Source organism: Suricata suricatta, chromosome 7, assembly GCF_006229205.1.
Source record: "Suricata suricatta isolate VVHF042 chromosome 7, meerkat_22Aug2017_6uvM2_HiC, whole genome shotgun sequence".
In the NCBI taxonomy this organism is placed as follows: Eukaryota; Metazoa; Chordata; class Mammalia; order Carnivora; family Herpestidae; genus Suricata; species Suricata suricatta.
Genome location: NC_043706.1, coordinates 32,041,691 through 32,063,526, shown reverse-complemented (window position 1 = coordinate 32,063,526; position 21,836 = coordinate 32,041,691). Strand labels below are relative to the sequence as shown.

Below are 21,836 nucleotides of genomic sequence, written 5' to 3'. Positions count from 1 at the left end.
TGTCAGCACAGAGCCCTGTGTGGGGCTCGAACCCAGGAACAGTGAGATCATGACCTGAGCCAAAATCGGACACTTAACCAGCTGAGCCCCCCAAGCGCCCCCTACAAAGCCTATTTAATAATACAGTGTTGAATATTTCATGTAATTTATTGAATACTGTATTGCAAGTAAAAAACAGAATGGTTATTTGGGTACAGAATGGTGTAAGTGATTGGTCGTTTGCCCTCATGGAGCAGAGGCTCACCGCTTCTGTTCTGCATGACAAGAGTGGATCATACCACATACCGCTGGACCAGGAAAAGATCAGAATTCAGGTACAGTGTCTACAGAGTGCATATCACTGTTGCACCATCATCGTCAAAAAATCCTAAGTCCAACCACTATAAGTCAGGGACCATCTGTATATGTACTCTGACACATGCAATAAGATTAGAAATCAACAGTAAAGCAGCTTGACAGAGAAACATGAATTTGGAAACCCAAAAAATGTTCTAAGTAATTCTTGAGTTAAAGCACAAGTCACAATAAAATTTAGTAAGCAGGGGCCCCTGGGTGGTGGCTCAGTCGGTTGGGTGCCTGACTTCGGCTCAGGTCATGATCTCGCAGTCTGTGAGTTCAAGCCCCACATCAGGCTCTGTGCTGACAACTCAGAGCATGGAGCCTGCTTCACATTCTGTGTCTCCCTCTCTCTCTGCCCCTCCCCTGCTCATGCTCTCAAAAATAAATAAAATGTTAAAAAAAAACGTAGTAAGCAAATAGAACTGAACAATTGGAAGCATTTCATATCATGACTTTTTGGGTACAGCTCATTCAGTTCTTTGAGCCACAGTGGCTATTATTAGAAAGCAAAATAGACATTAAGTAAACTAAGCAATCGATTAAGAAGCTTAAAAAAACACACAGGATACACTCAACATAAGAGGATGCCAATAACCAGGGGAAAAGGGCAGAAATTAATAGAGGATAATGAAATGAACAGAACCAAAAGTGGGTTACTTTTATTTTTCCAATAAAATAGACAAAAGTTTTGCAGGACTTGGAAATGAAAAAAGGCAACAAATAAAATAAGAAATAACCATAGACTATAATAGAGTCTTTTAAGAAAATGCCATGTGGAGCCATAAACACAAAAGTTTGAAAACTTTGATAAAACGTTTCTAGAAAAAGTTACCCCAAGATACTTAAAAGTTAGAAAATCCATATATAGATTATTAATTCTTACCCAAATTGTTAGCCACCCCACTCACAAAAAAATACTCAGATTAATTGAACCTTGCCAGAATTTCCAAAAATATGGGGTTTTTTTGTCTTAAAGAACTGTTTCAGAAAGGAATAACTATACCTCATAAGCCTAGTAAAATCTTGATCAGTGATAAACTTTTCTGTAAAAGGCCAGATAATAAATAGTTTAGACTTAAGAAGCCACATGGTGTCTGTCACCAAATACTCAGTTCTGCTGTCATTACATGACACACCCGTCACAGTACTTACATGAGCGAGCATGGCGGTGTTCCAGCGCAAGTTTATTTATAAAAACCGATGGCAGGACAGATTGGGCCCGTGGATTATAGTTTGCTGGCCCCTGATCCTAATAATTAAAAGCAGAAAGGAGGCAGCTCTTTCTGTCCATGGGTCCTGTCCCCAGACTTTAATAAAACTACCTTTTTTGCACCAGGGGAAAAAAAAAGTAGAAAGGAACAATAAATTCTCACTTATGAACTTGGATAGAAATCCCAAGCAAAATAAGAGCAGATGGAATCTAAAGCTCTCCAAAATACCACACACTAAATTATCCCAGGAGTACAAGTCTTAGAAAATACATTTATGTAATTTACTTCATTAAGAGACAAACATTAAATTACCATCTCAGTAAATGAGGGAAGATTATTTATTAAAATGCAGTATCCAGGGATGCCTGGCTAACCGAGCAGGCAACTCTGATCTTGGGTCATGAGTTCAAGCCCCATATTAAGGAGTAGATTGTACTTAAAATTTGTTTAAAAATCTTTAAAAATAAAATAAAATTCAGGATCCATTCATCTTGAAAGTTATTAGCAAACTAAAAATAAGAGGAAGTTCCTTAACTTAAAAGTGTTTTATTTTGAAATGTTCCGAGTGTTCTCAACAGATGGGAATAAGGCAGTTATGTTTGCTATAAGACTGCCATTTAATACTGCACTGAGATCCTAGCTGCTGAAGTAAGACAAAAATAAATACAAATTATAAACGTTCAAAAGGAAGAAGCCGGGTGCCTGAGTGGCTCAGTCGGTTAAGTGTCTGACTCTTGAGTTCAGCTCAGGATATGATCCCACAGTTCGGTTTGTGGGATCAAGCCCCGTATTGGGCTCTTCACGGATGGTAAGAGCCTACTTGGGATCCTCTTTCTACCTCTCTCTCTTCCCCATTCCCCGCTCACACATGCTCTCAAATAAATAAACTTTAAAAAAAAAAAAAAGGAAGAAGCAAAAATGGTCATCATTTGCAGATGATGTCATTATTAACTTAAAAAAACCAAAGGAACACAACAGAAACTACTAGATCTAGTAAGAGCGTTTAGAAAGGTTGTAAGACAGAAGACATATGCAGAAACAGCAGTGTTTCTTTAAAAACAATCAATTAGAAAATATGTAACTCCTAGGGGCACCTACGTGGCTCAGTTGGTTAAGCCTCCAACTTCAGCTCAGGTCACGATCTCATGGTTCGTGGTGTCATCATTTGTGGGTTCAGGCCCCACATTGGGCTCTTTGCTGACAGCTCAGAACCTGGTGGAGCCTGCTTCGGGTTCTGTGTCTCCCTCTCTCTCTCTGCCCCTCTCCTGCTCTATCTTTTTTCTTTCTCTCTCTCATAAGTAAATAAACCTTAAGATATTTTTAATTAGGGGCACCTGGCTGGCTCAGTCGGTTAAACATCCGACTTCGGCTCAGGTCATGAACTCCCGTTCGAGGCTTCGAGCCCCGCGTCAGGCTCTCTGCTGATGGCTCAGAGCCTGGAGCCTGCTTCCGACTCTGTCTCCCTCTCTCTCTGCCCCTCCCCCTCTCATGCTCTGTCTCTCTCTGTATCAAAACTAAATAAAACATTAAGAAAGATATTTTTTAATTTAAAAAATATGAAACTTTTAATATAGCATTCATAGCAATAAAACTAATAGAGTACAGGACCTTTACAATAAAAATAATAAAACCTTGTTGAAAGAATGAAAAAAGACTTGTGCATTGCCTCTGTACTTAGAGAATATACCAGGTAGTTACTGCTGTATAAGGAACTATCCCCAGACTCAGCGGCTTAAATTAGTTAAGTATTGATTATTATACACAGACACTTCTAGCATCTACTCCAATGTCTGTGGCCCGCTCTGGGCCGTGTAGGCAGCTCTGCTGATTTTAGCTGGCCTCTCACAGCTGGAGGCTGGCTGGCACTGAGACAGGTCTTTCATTCTTTAGGAGACTAGCTCTCATGACAATGGCAGGGTTCCAGGAGAAAAAAGTAGAAACTACAAGACCTTTCAAGGCCTAGGCTTGGAGCTGGTATGCCATCCTTCTGCATTCTGTTGGCCAAAGCAAGTCATAAGGCCAGCCTCATGTAGGAGCAGGTTATTAGATTCTGTCTCCTGATAGGAAGAGCTGTAAAGTTATATTTCAAAGGATATGGATACAGGAAGAGGTGGAGAATTGAAGTCAGTTCTGTCGTTGATGTAGTGCATAGAGGAACTTGATGATGTGTGGGGAAATTGGAGGTACCTATCCTGTTATTCAGAAATCTGGTCTTAAAGCAACTCCCACACATGGTAGGTAGCAAGGATATCTATAAGAGAGGTTTGGGGTTTGTTTTTGTTTTTTTTATAATATCAGGGCTAAATGTCTACCAACAAGTAAATGGATTAATTGTGGTAAGTTCCTAAGTAGAATACAGTCAACAACTAAAATGAATTAACTAGAACCATATGTTTCACTATATCTAAGACTAGAATCGTGATATTGAGGGGGAAAGGTTGCAGAATATATCATCCTTTTTTTTTTTTTTTGAGAGCGAGAGAGAGAGTGGGTGCACCTACAGGGAGAGAAATCTCAGGCAGGCTTTGTGTCTAGTGTGGAGCCCAGCAGGGCTCAGTCCCACTATCCTGGGACTGTGACCTGAGCCAAAATCAAGAATCAGACTGTCAACCAACTGAGCCACCCAGGCGCCCCACCCTAATCCTTTTTTTTTTTAATTGAGTAGAGAAGCATACAGAAAACACTATTTACCATGAATAGTGGATATATACCTAAGGAGTACAAGACATATATATATGCAAGTATATACTTGCAAGTATAAAGACATGCAAGAGAATGATAAACACCAAATTCAGGTGATTAGCTACCTCCGAGGGGTGGGGAGTACACCAGGCGCCTCGGTTGTGCCAGTAGTTTTATTTATTTATTTTTAAATATATATACAAAATGATACTTTACGATTATTATTTTATTTACCTTTTTGATGTTTGAGATAGTTCATTTAAAAAACAGGGGTGCCTGGGTCGCTCAGTTGGTTAAGCAACCAACTCTTGATTTCAGCTCAGATCATCATCTCATGATCGTGAGATCAGCCCTGCCTTGTTCTCCTCACTGGGCATGGAGCCTGCGTAAGATTCTCTCTCCCTCTCTCTGCTCCTCCTCTCTCTCAAAAACAAAATACTTCCAGATGGGGAGATCACTGGACTTACTACAGTGGCTTCCCATCTGTCTTCCCTGTGATCCTTTCCTTCTGTAACTTGAGTTTGGCAGGTACCAGAAACGTATGTGCATTAAGATCATATATTTTTCGTCATGGGTTTCCTCATACGGACACTTGCATTTCGGGTCTGGGCTCCTTGCTTTCATAGAGCGAGCTTCTATACTGCAGTTCCCTTGAATGTTCAGGATCTCTGTTTTGGGACGCTCAGTCTTCCTCTGGGAGCTACCTTTTAAGTCAAAGGAAGTAGCAGGAAACATGCTGAGACAGGACCACAATACCTGACTGAAAAAGAGGCTTCGGCCGTACTGGTTATTTTTCTCACGTGAGAAGTTCACAGGTTGGATCTTCCCTCCTTGCTTCAGCAGCTCTGCCGCCTCAGGACTTTGGTTCAGCTTCCCACAGATTCTCTTGCCCTTCCCCTGAGGATCACAAGATGACTGACTAGCAGCTCCAAGTTTCAGGTCCCACTTCACAAGCAAGGGGTAGGGTTTCTTTTTGTGTGGCTCCTTTTATCATGACGGGAGATCTTTCCCATAAGCCCCCAAGAGGCGTCCTCTCAGAAGCTATTGACCCAGCCCCGGGGCACGGCACACCTGGACCCGGTGCTGTGGAGGGGAGAGAACTCCCTGCACCGGTCCGGTGTGCCGTAGCTCTCCTCCGAATCGGGCTCTTACTGGCAGCAGAGTGGAAGGCATGTCTGTGGGCTAGACATCCATCAGTGTCTGCCAGAGTGTCCGCCTTAGAGGGAAAAACAGCTTTCAGAAGGTGACGATCCCCTTTGTACCCACCCAAACTAAACAGCAAAGCCAGATCGTTTCGGGGCATTCTTGAAGGCCTGAGTGCCATCTGCACACTCGGAGAGCTTACTGTGGGGAAAGCCCGGATCCTGGGAGTCTCCCTGGTTGGTACTTCCAATCTCAATAAAACACCCCACAGGGAAAAAAGACATTTGTGGGGGTTTTTTCTTTTTCTTTTTTTTTTTATCATGGGGTTTTTTTTTTTTTCCTTCTTTTTAAAAAGTAGGCAGTTGGGGCACCTGGGTAGCTCAGTCTATTTAGTGTCCGAGTTCAGCTCAGGTCACGGTCTCTCAGACCCACATCGGGCTGTCGGCACAGAGCCCGGTTGGATCCTCTGTTCCCTTCTCTCTCTGCTCCTCCTCTGCTTGTTCCGTCTCTCTCTCTCTCTCTCTCTCTCTCTCATAAATAAACATTTTTTAATGTTTTTGTTTTTTTTTGATACAGAGAGAGACAGAGCATGAGAGGGGGAGGGGCAGAGAGAGAGGGAGACACAGAACCGGAAGCAGGCTCCAGGCTCTGAGCTAGCTGTCAGCACAGAGCCTGACGCGGGGCTCGAACCCACGAACGTGAGATCTGACCTGAGCTGAAGCCGGAGGCTTAACCGACTGAGCCACCCAGGCGCCCAATAAACTTTTTTAAAGAGGGCTTTCATTTTTATTTATTTTGAGAGAGAAAGAGAGGCAGAGAGAGAATCCCAAGCAGGCTCTGCGCTGATGTTGCAGATGCGGGGCTGGAACTCAGAACTGTGAGATCCTGACCTGGGCCAAAACCAGTTGTCGGACGCTCAACCAACTGAGCCACCCAGGCACTCCAATAAACATTTTTTAAAAATTAAAAAAAAAGTCGGCAGTTGTTCAAGTTATTTTTGTTATTTAGTCCTAAAGTGCTAGAATTGATGTTTTATACTTTGAAGTTGAAGGAAGCACTCACCCGCATATGGTTGAATAGTGAAGGGCACTGGGTACTTTATTTGGAATTGTCACTGCTGGCTAAGATGGGCTCTTAAATAAAGACTCTACCTCTGGATTAGGGGCTTTTGACCTATAGATTGAAATTATAAGTGCTTTTATATGACTTTGAGAAGAACAGGCCCGTGCCAGCACCCTGGCTAGACCAAACCTACATGTGCTCTGAATCAGATCTGTCCCCAAATGTCTGAGCCAACCCTCTGTCTCATGTGACCCTGATACCTACCCCAATCCGAGGGCAGGAATCATGTGAGAGATAAAAATAACTCTCTCCTGTTGCTTGTGGCAGCAGTTAAAGAGGGAGCTAGCTCAGAGTGAATTGGACTGTGGAGAATCATGAAAACGTAAAATAGTTACAGTGAACTCTGTCTTGGAGGACCTTTGCCTCTGAGGAATCTTCGTCTTGATCGGCACTGTGACTTTAAAGAACTGAAATCCTCTTGCTTACTAGAGAGGCGCCTCTTAAGGAAACTAAGTCTCAATTTAGAAGCTGGTAAACATAAGAATATTTCTTTGCTTTTCACTGTAGGATCACTGGCAGGATCACCTTAGATAGAATTCTCCCCAGTAGGGGCACCTGAGTGGCTCAGGATTAAGCATTTGACTTCAGCTCGGGTCATGATCTCACTCACGGTCCACAAGTTCCAGCCCCGCGTCGGGCTCTGTGCTGACAGCTCAGAGCCTGGAGCCTGCTTCAGATTCTGTGTCTCTTGTCTCTCTGCCCCTTCCTCACTCACACTGTGTCTCTCAAAAATGAGTTAATGTTTAAAAAAGTTAAAATTGCCAGTTATTTTTTTAAAAACTGGAAACACTGAGACAAAGCTATTGTTAATTTCTCCAACTTGACAGTTCATTAGAAGTTAAGTGTCACTGAAATTTCATTGTACAGATGGCAGCATTATTTAATGTACAGTAGCCTTTATGAGAATGCATCTGTTTGGGGGCGCCTGGGTAGCTCAGTTGGCTAAGCTTCCATCTCTTAATCCCGGCTCAAGGCATGGTCGAGCTCTGTGTCAGGCTCTGTGCTGACAGCGTGGAGCCTACTTGGGATTCTTTCTCTCCCTCTCTCTCTCGGCCCCTCTCCTGCTTGTGCACGCATACACACATGCTCTCTGTGTCTCTCTCAGAATAAATAAATATTTTAAAAAAATGCATCTGCTTTATAAAGAAAAATGCTTTTCTGCTTTTTCCAACTGCCTGTAGTACTGTAATTCATAGATATATGCTGGTGTTGAATGCAGAAAATACTATTACTAAACAAAAGTTTTAAATAAATTTTATTTAGTTGTAATATTAGTTGTGCCCTTAAAAATTGAAGATAATTTTCTAAACTTTTGGTTTCTTTCTTTTTTCTTTTTTTTTTTTTTTTTTTACTTTTGGTTTCTTTAAGAAAAAAAAATTAGGTGCACTTGAGTGGCTCAGTTAAACGTCTGACTCTTGCTCTCAGCTCAGGTCTTGCTCTCAGGGTCCAAGCCCCATATTGGGCTCCATGCCAGGCATAAAGCCTACTTAAAAAATAAAAAATAATTGAACAGTTAGAACTGCTAAAGAGAACAGTCTCTCTCCTTTGTGGAAGAGAAATGTGAGTGATGGCCTCTGCGAACCTCTGTGAATCTCCTGACCTCCCTCCTTCCCCCCCTGTCCCCCAGCCTGACAGACAGCCCTGCCCGTAGTCCCTGCCAGCGGGACATGGGGCAGGAGCACAGCTCTCGGGCTGCCTGGGATCAGGGTACAGAATTGGCTTTATAGCCCAGCGTGGCCTGTTACCTTGTCCCACTTGTTCAGGGTTGCGTTGGTTAAATCTTATCATACACTCTAACTGGTCTTAGTTGGGCGTGGAATACAATTATCCCGAAAAATGTAGACAGCCAGTTCAGTAGCACTTGACTGGCTTAGTCGGTGGAGCGTGCAACTCTTGATCTTGGGGGTGTGAGTTCGAGCCCTACCTTGGGTGTAGAGATTACTTTAAAAACATAATATATTTTTAAGGTGTTTTTTTTTTGTTTTGTTTTTGTTTTTTTTAGAGAATCCATTTAAATAAGAGAAGATAGATGTTTCTATTTGAGTAGACCCAAAAGCTACAGAGGGGAAAGAATGGATGGGAACTGAAACAAGCCTGTTGGCAAGAGAATGGAAAAGAATTCTTTGGCACATAATTAGCAAAAATTAATTTCAAAATGTAGCCTACCTAAGACTCTAGGCCTTTAAATTGGCTTTTATTGTTTTTATTACTAAATGTCTCTAAAGAACTTTTAGAGTAACTTATTTTATTATTTTTAATGTTTCATTTATTTTTGAGAGAGAGAGACCACGTGGGCAGGGGAGGGTCAGAGAGATAGGGAGACACAGATCTGAAGACAGGCTCCAGGCTCTGAGCTGTCAGCACAGAGCCCAATGAGGGGCTCAAACCCACGAACTGCAAGATCATGACCTGAGCTGAAGCCGGACACTCACCCAACTGAGCCATCCAGGCACCCCTAGAGTAACTTATTTTAAAATTTGGTTCATTCTGTACAAACTTAATGAGCACATAATTTTTAGTTTATTGTATAAATAACATGGCAGTGATGATGGAGAACAAGTTACAGCACTCCCTAGGCCTTCTGGGGATTTCTCCTTCCCGTACTCTCTCTCCCCACTTCCGCTCCTAGCAGGGACAGGTAAAACATGTAACAAGCAAAAGCTGAACCTGGCTCAAAATCGAGTTGGGTACTACATCCATAGATCAGACACAGTAGAACTGCTGACCATCACAGGAGAGCTGCAGCCGACCTGGCCTTGGTGGTCAGACCCCTTGCAGTAGGGGGAGCCCAAGTTCCCTTCGGGAAGGATACAGAGAGCTGAGGCTTTGAGAAAGATGTGGGCCCAGGGAGAGGACACAGAGGACACAGACGCAGTGCACGATAAAAGGTGGAGCCACACAGCCCCCTGAGTACATGGCTCTGGCCGCCCTATTCCCTGTGCCACCTTGCAGCAGGAGCCCTTAAGGTGGCTCTTTAAGACCAGGCTTTGGGGGCGCCTGGGGGGCTCAGTCAGTTAAGCGTCCGACTTCGGCTCAGGTCATGACCTTACGGTTCGTGAGTTTGAGCCCTGCGGCAGGCTCTGTGCTGACCTCTAGCTCAGAGCCTGAAGCCTGTCTTCAGATCCTGTGACTCCTTCTCTCTCTGACCCTCCCCTGCTCACACTGTCTCTCTCTCTCTCAAAAATAAATAAAAACATTAAACAAAATTTTAAAGACCAGGCTTTGGAGAGCTTGGTGAAGGCAGCTCACAAGGGAGCCCTTCACCGATGGGAATTTAAATTTACTTCAGATGAACTGAATTTTATAGCCAGGACTGACAAGGAACTTAAATATGTTCAGGGTGTTCAAAATTAAATGAAGGAACAACTTCCGTTTTAAAAGAACAAAAAAAAAATCATGGAAAAAAGGCACACATAATGGAAACATATGTAAAGGACAGGTAGAAATGAATAATATCAGATGACTAGGGATGGGACAGCCCTAGTTTAGATGCAGTTGAAAAGAAAACTAAGTAATTGGAATAGACTGAAAAATTTACCTATGATGCATCAGAAAGACACAAATCTTTAAAAAAAAATGTATCAAAGGGCTTATGGAAGATAGAGCGTATGCACAAAGGCTTAACCACTGTGTGAAGTTGCCCCTCCCTGGCCCTCTTCTGTTCGTCACATTGTCCTGCGCATCTCTGTCAATACCTGTCACTAGCAGAATCACCACATTTGTGTATTTGTTGATTTATGCTTTACTGAGTTTGTACAAGGCGCTGAGCTCTCTTTGGGGCAAATGGTATCAAGACAGCCAAGAATAGGGATCTTGCTCTCATGGGTCTTGTGTTCTAGCCCATTCATTACCGTACCTCTGGCACATACACTGTTATCTGGCTCAAATTAGACATTAAGTGTATTTGTTGAATGAATTAATGAAGTAATTAATCTCTCAAAATAATCTTCTCTGTGCCTTCATGGCCTTGATTATCTGCTACGTCTGGCCAGCTTGACTGGGGAGAGAGGCGGGGAGGAGATGCAAGAAATCCTCCCCAGAGCACACCCTGCTCTCACCAGTCTGTGACACACAGGAACTACTGGTGACCTTCATAGACCTGGAGTGCACCTGAGGTGTGTCCTCTTGGTTTTTGATTCAGAATGAGACCAGCAATGTGAACAGTATTAATATGTTACTTTTTCTTTTTCATTTTTCAGGCTGGAGTAAAAGGGACATTGGGAAGATTAGTTGGAATTTTTGAGGTAAGTCTGTTGAAATCTTTGGTGCAGTTGGTATCATATTAGTAACCATATTTTATATACACACACACATATACATGTATACACATGCATATATACGTATGTCTTAGTCCATTGCGCTGCTGTAACAAAACTGAGTGGCTTATAAACAATAGAAGTTGATTCCTCACAGTTTCAGAGGCTGGGAAGTCCCAAGGTCAAGGCACCAGCAGATTCAGTGTCTGGTGAGAATCACTTCCTTGTTCATAGTTACAGTTTCTCCTGCTCTCCGAAAGTAGGGTGTTCGTATGAAACCTTTTGTAAGTCAAAATGATAGGAAGTGAATAAGCAATTAATTCACGTGGAACCTTTTTTTTTTTTTTTTTTTAGCATTTCCAGAACCAAAACATCACCTCTCTGAGGTTTTTCTCATACCTCAGGACACATCTTGTTAACAGGTGCACAAAATAAGTCAAGATAAAGCACAGGTGTTCAGGGGCACCTGGATGCCTCAGTCGGTTAAGAGTCCAGCTTCGGCTCAGGTCACGATCTCACAGTTCATGGGTTCAAGCCCCACGTCGGGCTCTGTGCTGACAGCTCAGAGCCTGGAGCCTGTCTTCAGATTCTGTGTCTCCCTCTCTCTCTGCCCCTCCCCTGCTCATACTGTCTCTCTCTCTCTTTCAAAAATAAATTAAAAATTAAAAAAAAAAAAGCACAGACGCTCACAGCCTCAGGTCAGAGCCTCAGCGGCTTAATGAGGAAATGCTGAGTGTAGTTCCCGGGGAGGGAGTTTGGGGGTGCTGCTCCCCTCATTCCAGGTGTGCACTGCTGTTTTTTTAACGGCTCACTGCAACGTAAATGCTAAATAGTGGTTTTGCTTTTTACCTTTTTTCTATAAAAGCAAAAATCCTCTTCGGATTTCTTTCAGTGAGCAAAACAGGTACTGACGTAAGTCTGCCGTAAAGGTGAGGTGGCATGCCCAGGACTTCTGGAGAGCAGCCGATTCCTGTCACTGTTTCTCTCCATGCTCTCACGTGGCGAGAGAGCGAACGTTGCTCGCTGGGGTCTCCTTTCTCAGGGCACCAGTCCCGTTTGTGAGGGCCAGCCCTCATCACCTGGTCACCTCCCAGAGGCTTCACCTCCTAGTACTGTCCTGTTGGGAATTAGGATCTCAGCCTCCACAAACATAGAATTATTTGTAAGTGCAGACACATCTCAGGGATACTGCGGGTTCAGTTCACACCATTGCAGTAGAGCAAATACTGCGACAAAGCAGGTCAGATGTTTGTTTTTTGTCAGTGCTTATAAAAGTTATATTTACACAATACTATATGAAAGTACATACACAGTTGCAGTGTCTATAATAATGTATACATTCATTTAAAAATATTTTATTGCTGGAGCACCTGGGTAGCTCAGTCGGGTGGATGTCTGACTCTCAGTTTCTGCTCAGGTCATGATCTCACCGTCTGAGTTCGAGCCCCGCATCAGGCTTTGTACTGACAGCATGGAGCCTGCTTGGGATTCTCCCTCTCTGCTTCTCTGCCTCTTTTCCTCTCCCACTCAACGCGCACACGTGTGCTCTTTCTCTCTCAAATAAACTTTAAAAAGAAGTCCTTTATTGCTTTAAAAAAAAATGCAGACCATCATGAGCTTTCATCAAGTTATACTCTTTTTGCTGATGGGGAGGTCTCGCCTCCATGTTGATGGCTGCTGACAGTTGTGGGGTCTGTGGCAATGCCTTAAAATAAGTTTGCTTCATCGATTGACTCTTTCTTTTGTGAACAATATCTCTGTAGCAGACAGTGCTCTTGGTTAGCATTTTACCCACAGGAGAACTTCTTTTAGAATTGGAGTCAGTCCCCCCGAACCCTGCCACTACTTTATAAACTACATGTGTGGAATATGCTGAATCTTCTGTTATCATTTCAACAGTCCTCATAGCATCTTCACCAGCATCTCAAGAAATCACTTTCTTTGCTCATCCATGAGTAGCAGCTCCTCATCTGTTCAAGGTTGATATGAGCTGGGCACCTGGGTGGCTCAGTCAGTTAAGTGTCTGACTTCAGCTCAGATTACAATCTCACGGTTCATGAGTTAGAGCCCCACATTGGGCTCTGCACTGGTGGTGTGGAGCCTCCTTGGGATTCTCTCTCCCTGCCCTATCTCCACTTGTACACTCTCTCTCAAAATAAATAAGTGAACTGGGCGCCTGGGTGGCTCAGTCAGGTAAGCATCTGAGTTCGGCTCAGGTCATGATCTCACAGTTTGTGAGTTTGAGTCCTGCATCAAGGTCTGAGCATCAGCTCAGAGCCTGGAGCCTGCTTTGGATTCTGTGTCTCCCTCTCTCTCTGCCCCTCCCCTGTCTCTGTCTCTCTCCCTCAAAAAAAAAAAATATAATAATAAATAAAAAGAAATTTTTAAATAAAAGAAGATGTTAAAAATAAACTTAAAAAACGTTTGATCATGAGCTTGCAGCAACTCTGTCCCGGCTTCAGGCTCCGCTTCGGACTCTAGTTCTCTTGCCACGTTCACCGTATCTTCAGTTACTTCTTCCCTGAAGTCTTGAATCCCTTAACATCCTCCACAAGGGTTAGAGTCAGCTTCTTCCAAACTCCTGTTTATGTTGATGTTTTTACCTTTTTCCATGAATTGCCGCTGTCCTTAATGACATCTAGAATGGTGAATTCTTTCCAGAATGTTTCCAGTTTACTTTGACCAGATCCATCAGAGGAATCACAGTCTAGGGCAGCTGTGGCCTTAAGAAATTTATTTCTTAAATAGTAAGACTTGAAAGTTGAAATCACTCCTTGACCCATAAGCTGTGAAATGGATGTTGTTTGAAAACATTATTCTCGGTGTCCTTTATCAGAGCTCTTGGGGGACCAGGTGCACTGTTAATAAATGGCAGTAATATTTTGAAAGGAAATTCTTTTTTCTAAGCAGGAGGTCTCAACAGTAGGCTTAAAATATTCAGTAAACCGTGTTGGAAACAGATGTGCTGTCATTCAGTCTTTGTTCCATTTATAGAGCACAGGCAGAGTCGATTTAGCAGAGCTTTGAAGGGCCCTAGGATGTTTGGAATGGTCCTTGGGCACGGACTTCAACTTTGTGTCACCAGCCGCCTCTAACCAGAGTCAGTCTGTGCTTTAAAGCTTCGAAGCCAGGCATTGACCTCTCCATGAAAGTCCTAGGTAGATCTCTTTCCAATAGAAGGTTGAAAATCTGTTGTGTAGTGTAGTCACCTTCATGAATTATTTTAGCCGGAATCTTCTGTATGACACGCTGCGGCTTCTACATCAGCACTTGCTGCCTCCCCTTGCACTGTTGTAGGATGGAGACGGCTTCTTTCCTTAAACTTCATCAACCAAGACTTTCTTCTGCAGCTTCCCCACCTCTCTCGCCTTCATAGATTTGAGAGTTAGGGCCTTGGATTGGGCTTTGGCTCAACGGACTGCTGTGGCTGGTTTGATCTTCCATCCAGACCACTCGGACGTTCTCCGTATCGGCAGTGAGGCTGTTTGACTCTCTCGTCATGCGTGTGTTCACTGGAATAACGCTTTTAATTTCCTTCAAGAGCCTTTCCTTTGCGTTCACGACTTGGCTAACTGTTTGGTGCAAGTGGCCTAGCTTTCAGCCATTTTTTGGCTTTCAACATGCCTTCCTCAGCGAGCAGGATTATGTCTAGCTTTTGATTTAAAGTGAGAGTAAGAGACCTGCAGTTCTTTCTCTCCCTTGAACACTTAGAGGCCACTGTGGGGTTGTTGATTGGCCTAATCTTAATTTTGTTGTGTCTCAGGAAATAGGGAGACCCAAGGAGAGGGAGAATGGCAGGGGGAGATGCGAACGGCCAGTCAGTGGAGCAGTTGGAGCATATGCGTTTGTTGATTAAGTTCACTGCTTATAGGCGTGTCATTTGTGGCGCCCCAAAACAGTTCCAGTAGTCCAACATTATTGATCACAGATCACCATAGCAAATACAATAATTATGAAAAAGTTTGAAATATTGTGAGAATTACCAAAAAAGATAGGCACGAAGTGAGCAAGCACTGTTGGGAAAATGGCACCGATGGGCTTGCTTGATGCAGCATTGCCAGAGACCTTGAGTTCAGCAAAAAAGCAGTAGCTGCAAAGTACTGCATTGTTTATCCCGTCCCTGCCTCTCCTCCTCTTCTCCCAGGGTGTGAGGAGGGCAGACACGTGTAGAGAAGACAGAAGGAAAAAGAAGCTCGAGTCACTACAGCAGAGGTGGAATAAGCAAGGAGATAGGCAGGGTCAGAGGTCTGGAGGGAGGTGGAAGCAAGTGAGAAATCAGGAATAAAGATGAGCAAGGGCAGTAGAAGGGGAGACGCGCGACGTCATGAGCTTGCTTGCGCTGCGAGGACCCCGCCACCCACAGCCTCTTCTTGTTTTCATGAGTTAAATTTACTTGGTGCCTTTTGCTTGAGAGATCACGAACCCCCTTCTCATGGCATTCCTGTGAAGGTGTACTGAGGGGAAGGGGGAAGAAAAAGGGATTAAAGCCTGGGGTTTAGAAGCCCAGCCAAAGAGCACAACCTTAAATGCGGATGTGGCCTGTTCTAAATAGGCCATCTGGCCCTGTTCCCTGTATGATTGATTGTAGGACAATTAAAAGTGAAAGGAATCCTCGTATCTGAGCTCCCTGGACATGTGGCTAAGAGTGTGTTTCGCTTAAGTAATCTCCGCTCTCTAAGGGCATCCTCTGTTTCTCTCTGCCCTTCAGAACCAGGAGAGGAAGCACAGAACGTATGTCTATGTGCTCATTGTCACAGAAGTGCTGGAAGACTGGGAAGATTCCGTTAACATTGGTAAGTTGTCCCCAGATAGCCTCCACTGCACTCCCCGTGATGGGCCCTGGTCCACAGGTCAGCACCCAGAACCAGAAGCGAGCCTGATAAAAGAAATAAATAATAGAAGGATATTATTTCTTCTATTTTGTTGAGGGAACTAGCATGTCCATTTTGAACTTGTGTAAGTTAGTATTTTGAAACGTTTAAAAGGAAGCTGAAGTTGGGTACACGGTCCACAAATAGAAACATAGCATGTAAAAATAAGAAAAGACCGTTGCTAGAGTCAAACTGGACCTTCCTCCGCAGTGCTAGGGCCACGGCCGGCCTCGGGACGACCGGGGGCCCTAGCCCTAACCCTGACCCTGACCCTGACCCTGACTCTAACCCTGACCCCGACCCTGACTCTAACCCTAACCCCTGGCCGTTCTGCGTTGCTGGAGAAGGCTGCTGGCTCGTGCTGAGCCGCTCCCTGCAGAGTTGTTCTAATGGCTCATGGTTTAATCTTTTGCCTCTGAAGGAAAGTATATTCTAGAAAAGTGTAACATTAACTTAAAACTTTCTGTTATCATTGGCAAACGGATAAAACTTCCTTGCTAAAACCTCTCCCTTTATTGTGTGTATGTGCTTTGCCACCATGCCCCCCAGCTGATCCGGGCATCTCATGGCCCCTCAGCTTTTAACAGCTTTGTATCTGGTAAGGATGCAGCATGCTTAAGTAAATAAATTCACTGGAGAGTTATTAAAAATAGACTCCTTGACAGCCAGTAGGGCTTAAAAAGGAGACCGAGAGGAGTGTGGCAGGGCCCTGTCCTCAGAGCACTCTGTCAGGCGGGAGTCACACACTTGTGATAGGAATTTTCAAGGCACCATTGCTCTATAAATATCCAACAAGCCTTTCACCTTGTACTACTTCTGAGAACTGAAAGCATGAAATACGCTAAAATATGGAGGGCAAACCTCCGAGGCTTCCTTCTGAGAAGCCTTTTTCAGGTGGAAAGTGGGCTTTAAACAGACACCCCCGTGAAAGATAAGTGAGCCCGGGCACACTCGCCTGCCGGAGTGCTGCGCAGCTGTTACACACATGCTGCGGGAGCCAACACGCCCCGGGAGGTGCTGGTGAATTGGTGTTGGGGAGTGAGGAAAGCAGGGTACTGACTGACACACACACGAAGTAGGGCTACGTTATATAGGAATTGGAAACAAAAACAAGAACGAAGGGGCGCCTGGGTGGCTCAGTCGGTTAAGCCTCCGACTTCGGCTCAGGTCAGATCTCACGTTCGTGGGTTCGAGCCCCACGTCGGGCTCTGTGCTGTCAGTTAGCTCAGAGCCTGGAGCTGTTTCCGGTTCTGTCTCCTCTCTCTGCCCCTCCCCCTCTCATGCTCTGTCTCTTTCTGTATCAAAAATATATTTAAAACATAAAAAAAAAACAAAAACCAAGAACGAAGTGCTGGCTTTCACCTACAGAACTGGCAGTGACAAAAGACAAGGTGGTGGTGCTGGCGGGGGTGGTGAGAGCGGCACACAGGCGGGACGGGGGGTTCCAGATGGCCTTTCTGGAGAGCAGTTTGGCCTTATAGAGCACAAGGCCCTCAGGGTCCACACGTTTTATTCTTATCATCTCAGTTCTAAGCATCTTCCCCCTGGAAAGTTAAAAGAAAGGAGAAACAGATACAATTTTTTTTAACATGTACCACGATTTATAATAACTAAAATTCCAGAAGGCTGATGTCCAGTGATGGGGACGTGGTTACACACCCGTGCTGGATATTGTGATGTAGCCATTCAGTGTCCTGTTTCTCATAACCCAGAAGAGCACTCAAAAAACCTCGTGAGGTAAAAAGAAGTAATAACAATACTAACCATAAGCAAACTCTTACAGCATGTACTGTGCGCCTTGTTCAAATGGCTCACATGCTAATGTAAGATGTGAGATGGGTGCCAGTGTGAGATGGGTGCCACTGTCCCTGCAGATGAGGAAAGTGGGGCACAGCTCAGTACCTCGTGCAGTAACGTGCCCCAGACTGACCGTCCATTCGAGCCAGGGACGTGGTGGGACCCGGCGTCTGTGTTTCCAACCACACACTCCTACTAGAGCGTCTCGGGACCTGGGGCATCTCACAGCACGACCCCAGTTATATTGTTCAGTGTAGTGCTGCTTCCCAGTATGGTCAAGGAAAAGCAAAGGTTTCCATATTCTTTATACTTTCTTCCATTTTCCCAATTTTAAGCAGTCATCTTTTACTGTAAGAGAAAAACTAAAGGGTTTTAAAACATAAATTTGGAAGAAAAAAAGGTAAGAAAACAGACCCAAACGTTAATAGTGATGGTGTTATTTTTAAAAATTTTTTGTAATATGTTGGTGTATAACTCTTAAACAAAAGTTCTAAATGATATCCGACTACGGGGCAGCCACCCTAGTGATTGTGGAAGCTACTGCTCACACGGAGTTTTGCGGGCGACGGGGGTGCCAGCCGGGCTTCAGGTGGACACCTGCAGGCCGCGCGAGGCCCGGAGGCCCCGGAACAAGGAGGCAGCTGCGGGCAGCAGCTCGCATTCCGCAGTTCCTGTCAGCTCTTCACACTGCACATGTCAGCATTGCACATTCTCTTTCCTGAATTTGACGTCCGTGGGGTTTGAGGCCTAAAATGCAGGCTTGCGCTGTTCTTGTAAGAAAAGAGAGTAAGAAAAACGAGCTTCATAATGTCAGGCTTACAGTGTTGCCAACCGTCACTTTCGTGTTTTTATCTGCATTTTCTCCAGAGTTAGAAGATCAGAAATCTTCCGTCGCTTCCCTTGTGTACTGATTTTTCTCTCTCTCTGCCTCCCCAGGAAGGAAGAGGGAATGGTTTAAAATAGAAGAGGCCATAAAAGTGCTGCAGTATCACAAACCGGTGCAGGCATCGTATTTTGAAACGTTGAGGCAAGGCTACTCGGCCAACAACGGCACCCCGGTCGTGGCCACCACGTACTCGGTTTCTGCTCAGAGCTCGATGCCAGGCATCAGATGACTGAAGGCTGCGTGCGAGAGGAACGGAAATTGGAAACGAGACTGGAGTGCAGATCTTCCCTCCCTTGCTCTTTTCACCTCTCCTCACAGGCCTCCTCTTCGAATAAGGCATGATGGGCGGCAGGGAAAGGGTTTGTTGATGACATTGCTCTTTGGTGTTAAGTGATGGGCTTTTTCTTCTCTTTTTATGGAGGGGGGCGGGGGGTATGTAATTTGTAAGTACTTTGGTGCATGATCAGTCCCTCCCTTTTCACACCCCTGCAACTGTCTTGAGGAGACAAACAGCCTTCCCTCTGCCTCGGGTTCTGAAGTGTTCCTGTTTGTCTCATCCCAGCCCTGGCCAGACGTTTTTCTTTGATTTTTAATTTTTTTTATTATTAAAAAGATACCCATATGAGATACACCTTTCAAGAATTTGTCCTGTACTGTGCTGTTCAGTCCAGTGAGTTGGTCACTTCCACTGCAGGATACATTTATCTACACATTATATACTGGGCATATAATATGTAAATAAATGACTTTTAGAAGAGGAATTTAACTGTTTAATTTTTCAAGGTTTGGTCTTGTCTTTTAAATTCGGGGTGTTTCCAGAATGGAGCGCCTCAGAGTTAATCTGACTTTTTGTTTTTGATGCTAGTGGCTAGGTAAGTTTCCCTGTCCTGAACCCCGTCCCCAGTCACTGACTATAGTTCCGCAGGGTAGGAGAGTTTCACTACCTTCATAGCGCTCCCTGGACTCATGGCCTTCTCTTCTCAAAGCTGTGTTTCCATGCCAAGAAAGAAACAGGAAGAAACCCTATTTTCTTTTTTATTACCCAGCCAGGAGCAAATGGCCTCAGCTCAGACCTGGAGAAACAGTGATAGAAATTGAATTCCTCCCTACGTGTTGACAATAGGGATGTGAACTGGATTCTTGGGATTACTCTCTAAAAAAAACTGGAGTATTGAGCTTTGTTTCTATCCTGCCAGTTGGAATGTTTTCCGTAATGCTACTTACCGCCGGCAGTGGCCTCTCTCCTTGTGCATACATGCCTTACACCATGCTGAACCGGATACTGTCCTTGTGCTGAAGCATCCAGCTGTCCTTGGCAAGCGCCAGGGTACAGTCCCGTCCCCATCCTGGGTAGCCATGTTAAGTTCCTGAAAAGTACGCAGAGGGAAAATTCAGGCACTGGCTTATCTTTGTAACATTGCAGCGCTTGGAACGGCACTGCGGAGCGTGCACAGAAATATCCAGTCTGTCTCCCACTGGGACGCAGAAGTTGTGTGGGAGAATGCTCCGTCATTTTCTAGAACAGCTACATCACGCGTTGGCCCCACGCAGCTGTCGTGTTGGGCTTTGATGCAGGGCGCGTGCTGGCTTCGTTTGCCAGTGTGTCATTTCATTGGGACGTGAGCAGAAGAGGGTCTTGAGATGGAGGGATGGGCCTGGGAGTGGGACGCCGATCCGTCTCTGGCGTGCGACAGGAGCCGCTGCTGTGCGCTTAGTGGCATCTCCTTTGTCAAAACAGCCAAGATGTGAAATTGAAATCGTAGTTCTCTTTATTTAAAAATTCTAATAAATTCTCAAACGTTGAAAAGTTTGGCTCTTCCCTGCCACCAGTAGAGACGTATATACCTGGTAGGGCTGTGTCATTCAGTGGTCAACTTTTAGGGGGACATCTTTTGGTGAACTTGAAACTTTGCTGTCTGTTCTCAGTTTGCATCTTTTCTCCTGGTCTTGAGATACCAATCCAACAAGTGATGCCCACGGTTTCCTTAGGATATGGTCCTGCCTCTGGGAGAGGGATGGCACTGGGTCAGGGTGCCAGGGGATAGAAACCGCACCATGGGATCAGATCTGAATACCAACTCGCTGTTCACACGTCCTACCTAGACACGAGCATATTGCTGCTCGTTGCCTGATGGAGAGCATTCTAAATTTCTGTCCAAAATAAAGTAGGAAATGAATTAAAGTCAACTAAAGCACTGAGTGGAGTCCAAAGACACATTCTTCCAACTAACTTCTACCTTTAGGATATGGACTGAAAGCACTTCACAGGAAGACCGTCCCCCGGAAAAGGGAGCTGCGGCGCTCACAGTGAGTTGTGCATTGTTCAGTCCTCTACGGATGTGTTCACTGGGCTGGTGTCACACAGCACATGACACTGCGGGCCCGCTTTGGATTGCTGTTGGCGTCTGTGGGTCAGGAAAGTGAACTGTGCCAACAGGCATCTTTTGGTGACATGAATGGATCCTATTAATGCAGTTAACTGAGGAAATTGTGCTGATGCTCTCTTAGCTCCCAAAATGAGGCTTTGTCCAACCAGCATTGTTGGCGCTGGTGCTATTTTCGGTTGCACTGGGATTCTGGTGAGCAGGGACTGGTCTTTCTCCCTCCCAGGCTCCGTTAACAACACGGCTGTCTTCACTGGTGTGTGGTCCTAGCCCTTCTGTGATCGATCGCTTAGACCCAGGGGTGCAGTCGCCTTTGTGCCTCCCCAGAAAAATCAAGGAGAAGCAAAAGGAAGCACACAAATCATCCTACTTGCAAACTCTTTCTTTCACACTGGGTCGCATGAATTCTGCAAGTAGTCCCCTGACTCGGGCTCGACAGAACAAGCTCTTGTGTGCAGGGCAGGCCCAAAGCCTCTTCCTCACAGCGAATTGCCGCGTCCTAGATCCTGGTTACTGCCGGAGCAGCCGTCACAGTCCCCACGCTCAGGATAGAGCAGGATAGCATTGGATGTTTTAAAATAAAACTTTGTTTTTAGCTTATAAACTTGCAGCCCTTGGGGCCACATCTGTGAGGTCATGCCATCCTTTTGGACCAGGACTCTGTGTGTGTGTGTGTGTGTGTGTGTGTGTGTGTGTGTGTTGAGAGAGAGAGAGAGAGAGAGTGCGAAAGGCTACCAGGAGTCAGCTGTATTCGATTTTTTTGTAGCCTTCTGGGATGGTGTAGCCCATGAAACAGGAGTCTTGGCTTTCCCTCTACAAACATAGCAGGATGGAAAAGTTAACGGGCTGACCATGTTTTGTTTCCACGAGTGTCAGCGGCCGCCTCTGCCCTGTGCGGAGAGGGCTGCCTGCACCCAGGCCGTCTGGAGGGGTCACAGAGTGTGGGAGTATCACCCCCTCCAGGGCTGTGGGAGGCCGCTTCGCTGCACAATTTCCGGTCTCCGTGAGGGCAGGGGGCAGGGAGGCACCGAGGCCTTGCTTCTCGCAGTCTCCGGGGAGCAGAGCAGGCACTGCCCAACAGGGACCTTTTCCAGCAGTTCTGTAAATGTGTTGCTGCACAGTCAAGTTCCTTCATGACAGGTATT

At 45.1% G+C, this 21,836-nt stretch overlaps 1 protein-coding gene across 1 annotated transcript in view; it reads left to right on the top strand.

The window, feature by feature from the left end:
• Nucleotides 1-20,494, top strand: part of LOC115295538 (diphosphoinositol polyphosphate phosphohydrolase 1) — a 108,744-nt gene extending 88,250 nt beyond the window's left edge. The window contains exons 3-5 of the mRNA XM_029943472.1: nucleotides 10,697-10,741; nucleotides 15,462-15,546; nucleotides 18,358-20,494. Coding sequence (XP_029799332.1) covers nucleotides 10,697-10,741; nucleotides 15,462-15,546; nucleotides 18,358-18,536 — 309 coding nt within the window. The 3' untranslated portion in view covers nucleotides 18,537-20,494. The remainder of the gene's footprint in view (nucleotides 1-10,696; nucleotides 10,742-15,461; nucleotides 15,547-18,357) is intronic.
• The last annotated feature ends 1,342 nt before the right edge of the window (nucleotides 20,495-21,836 follow it).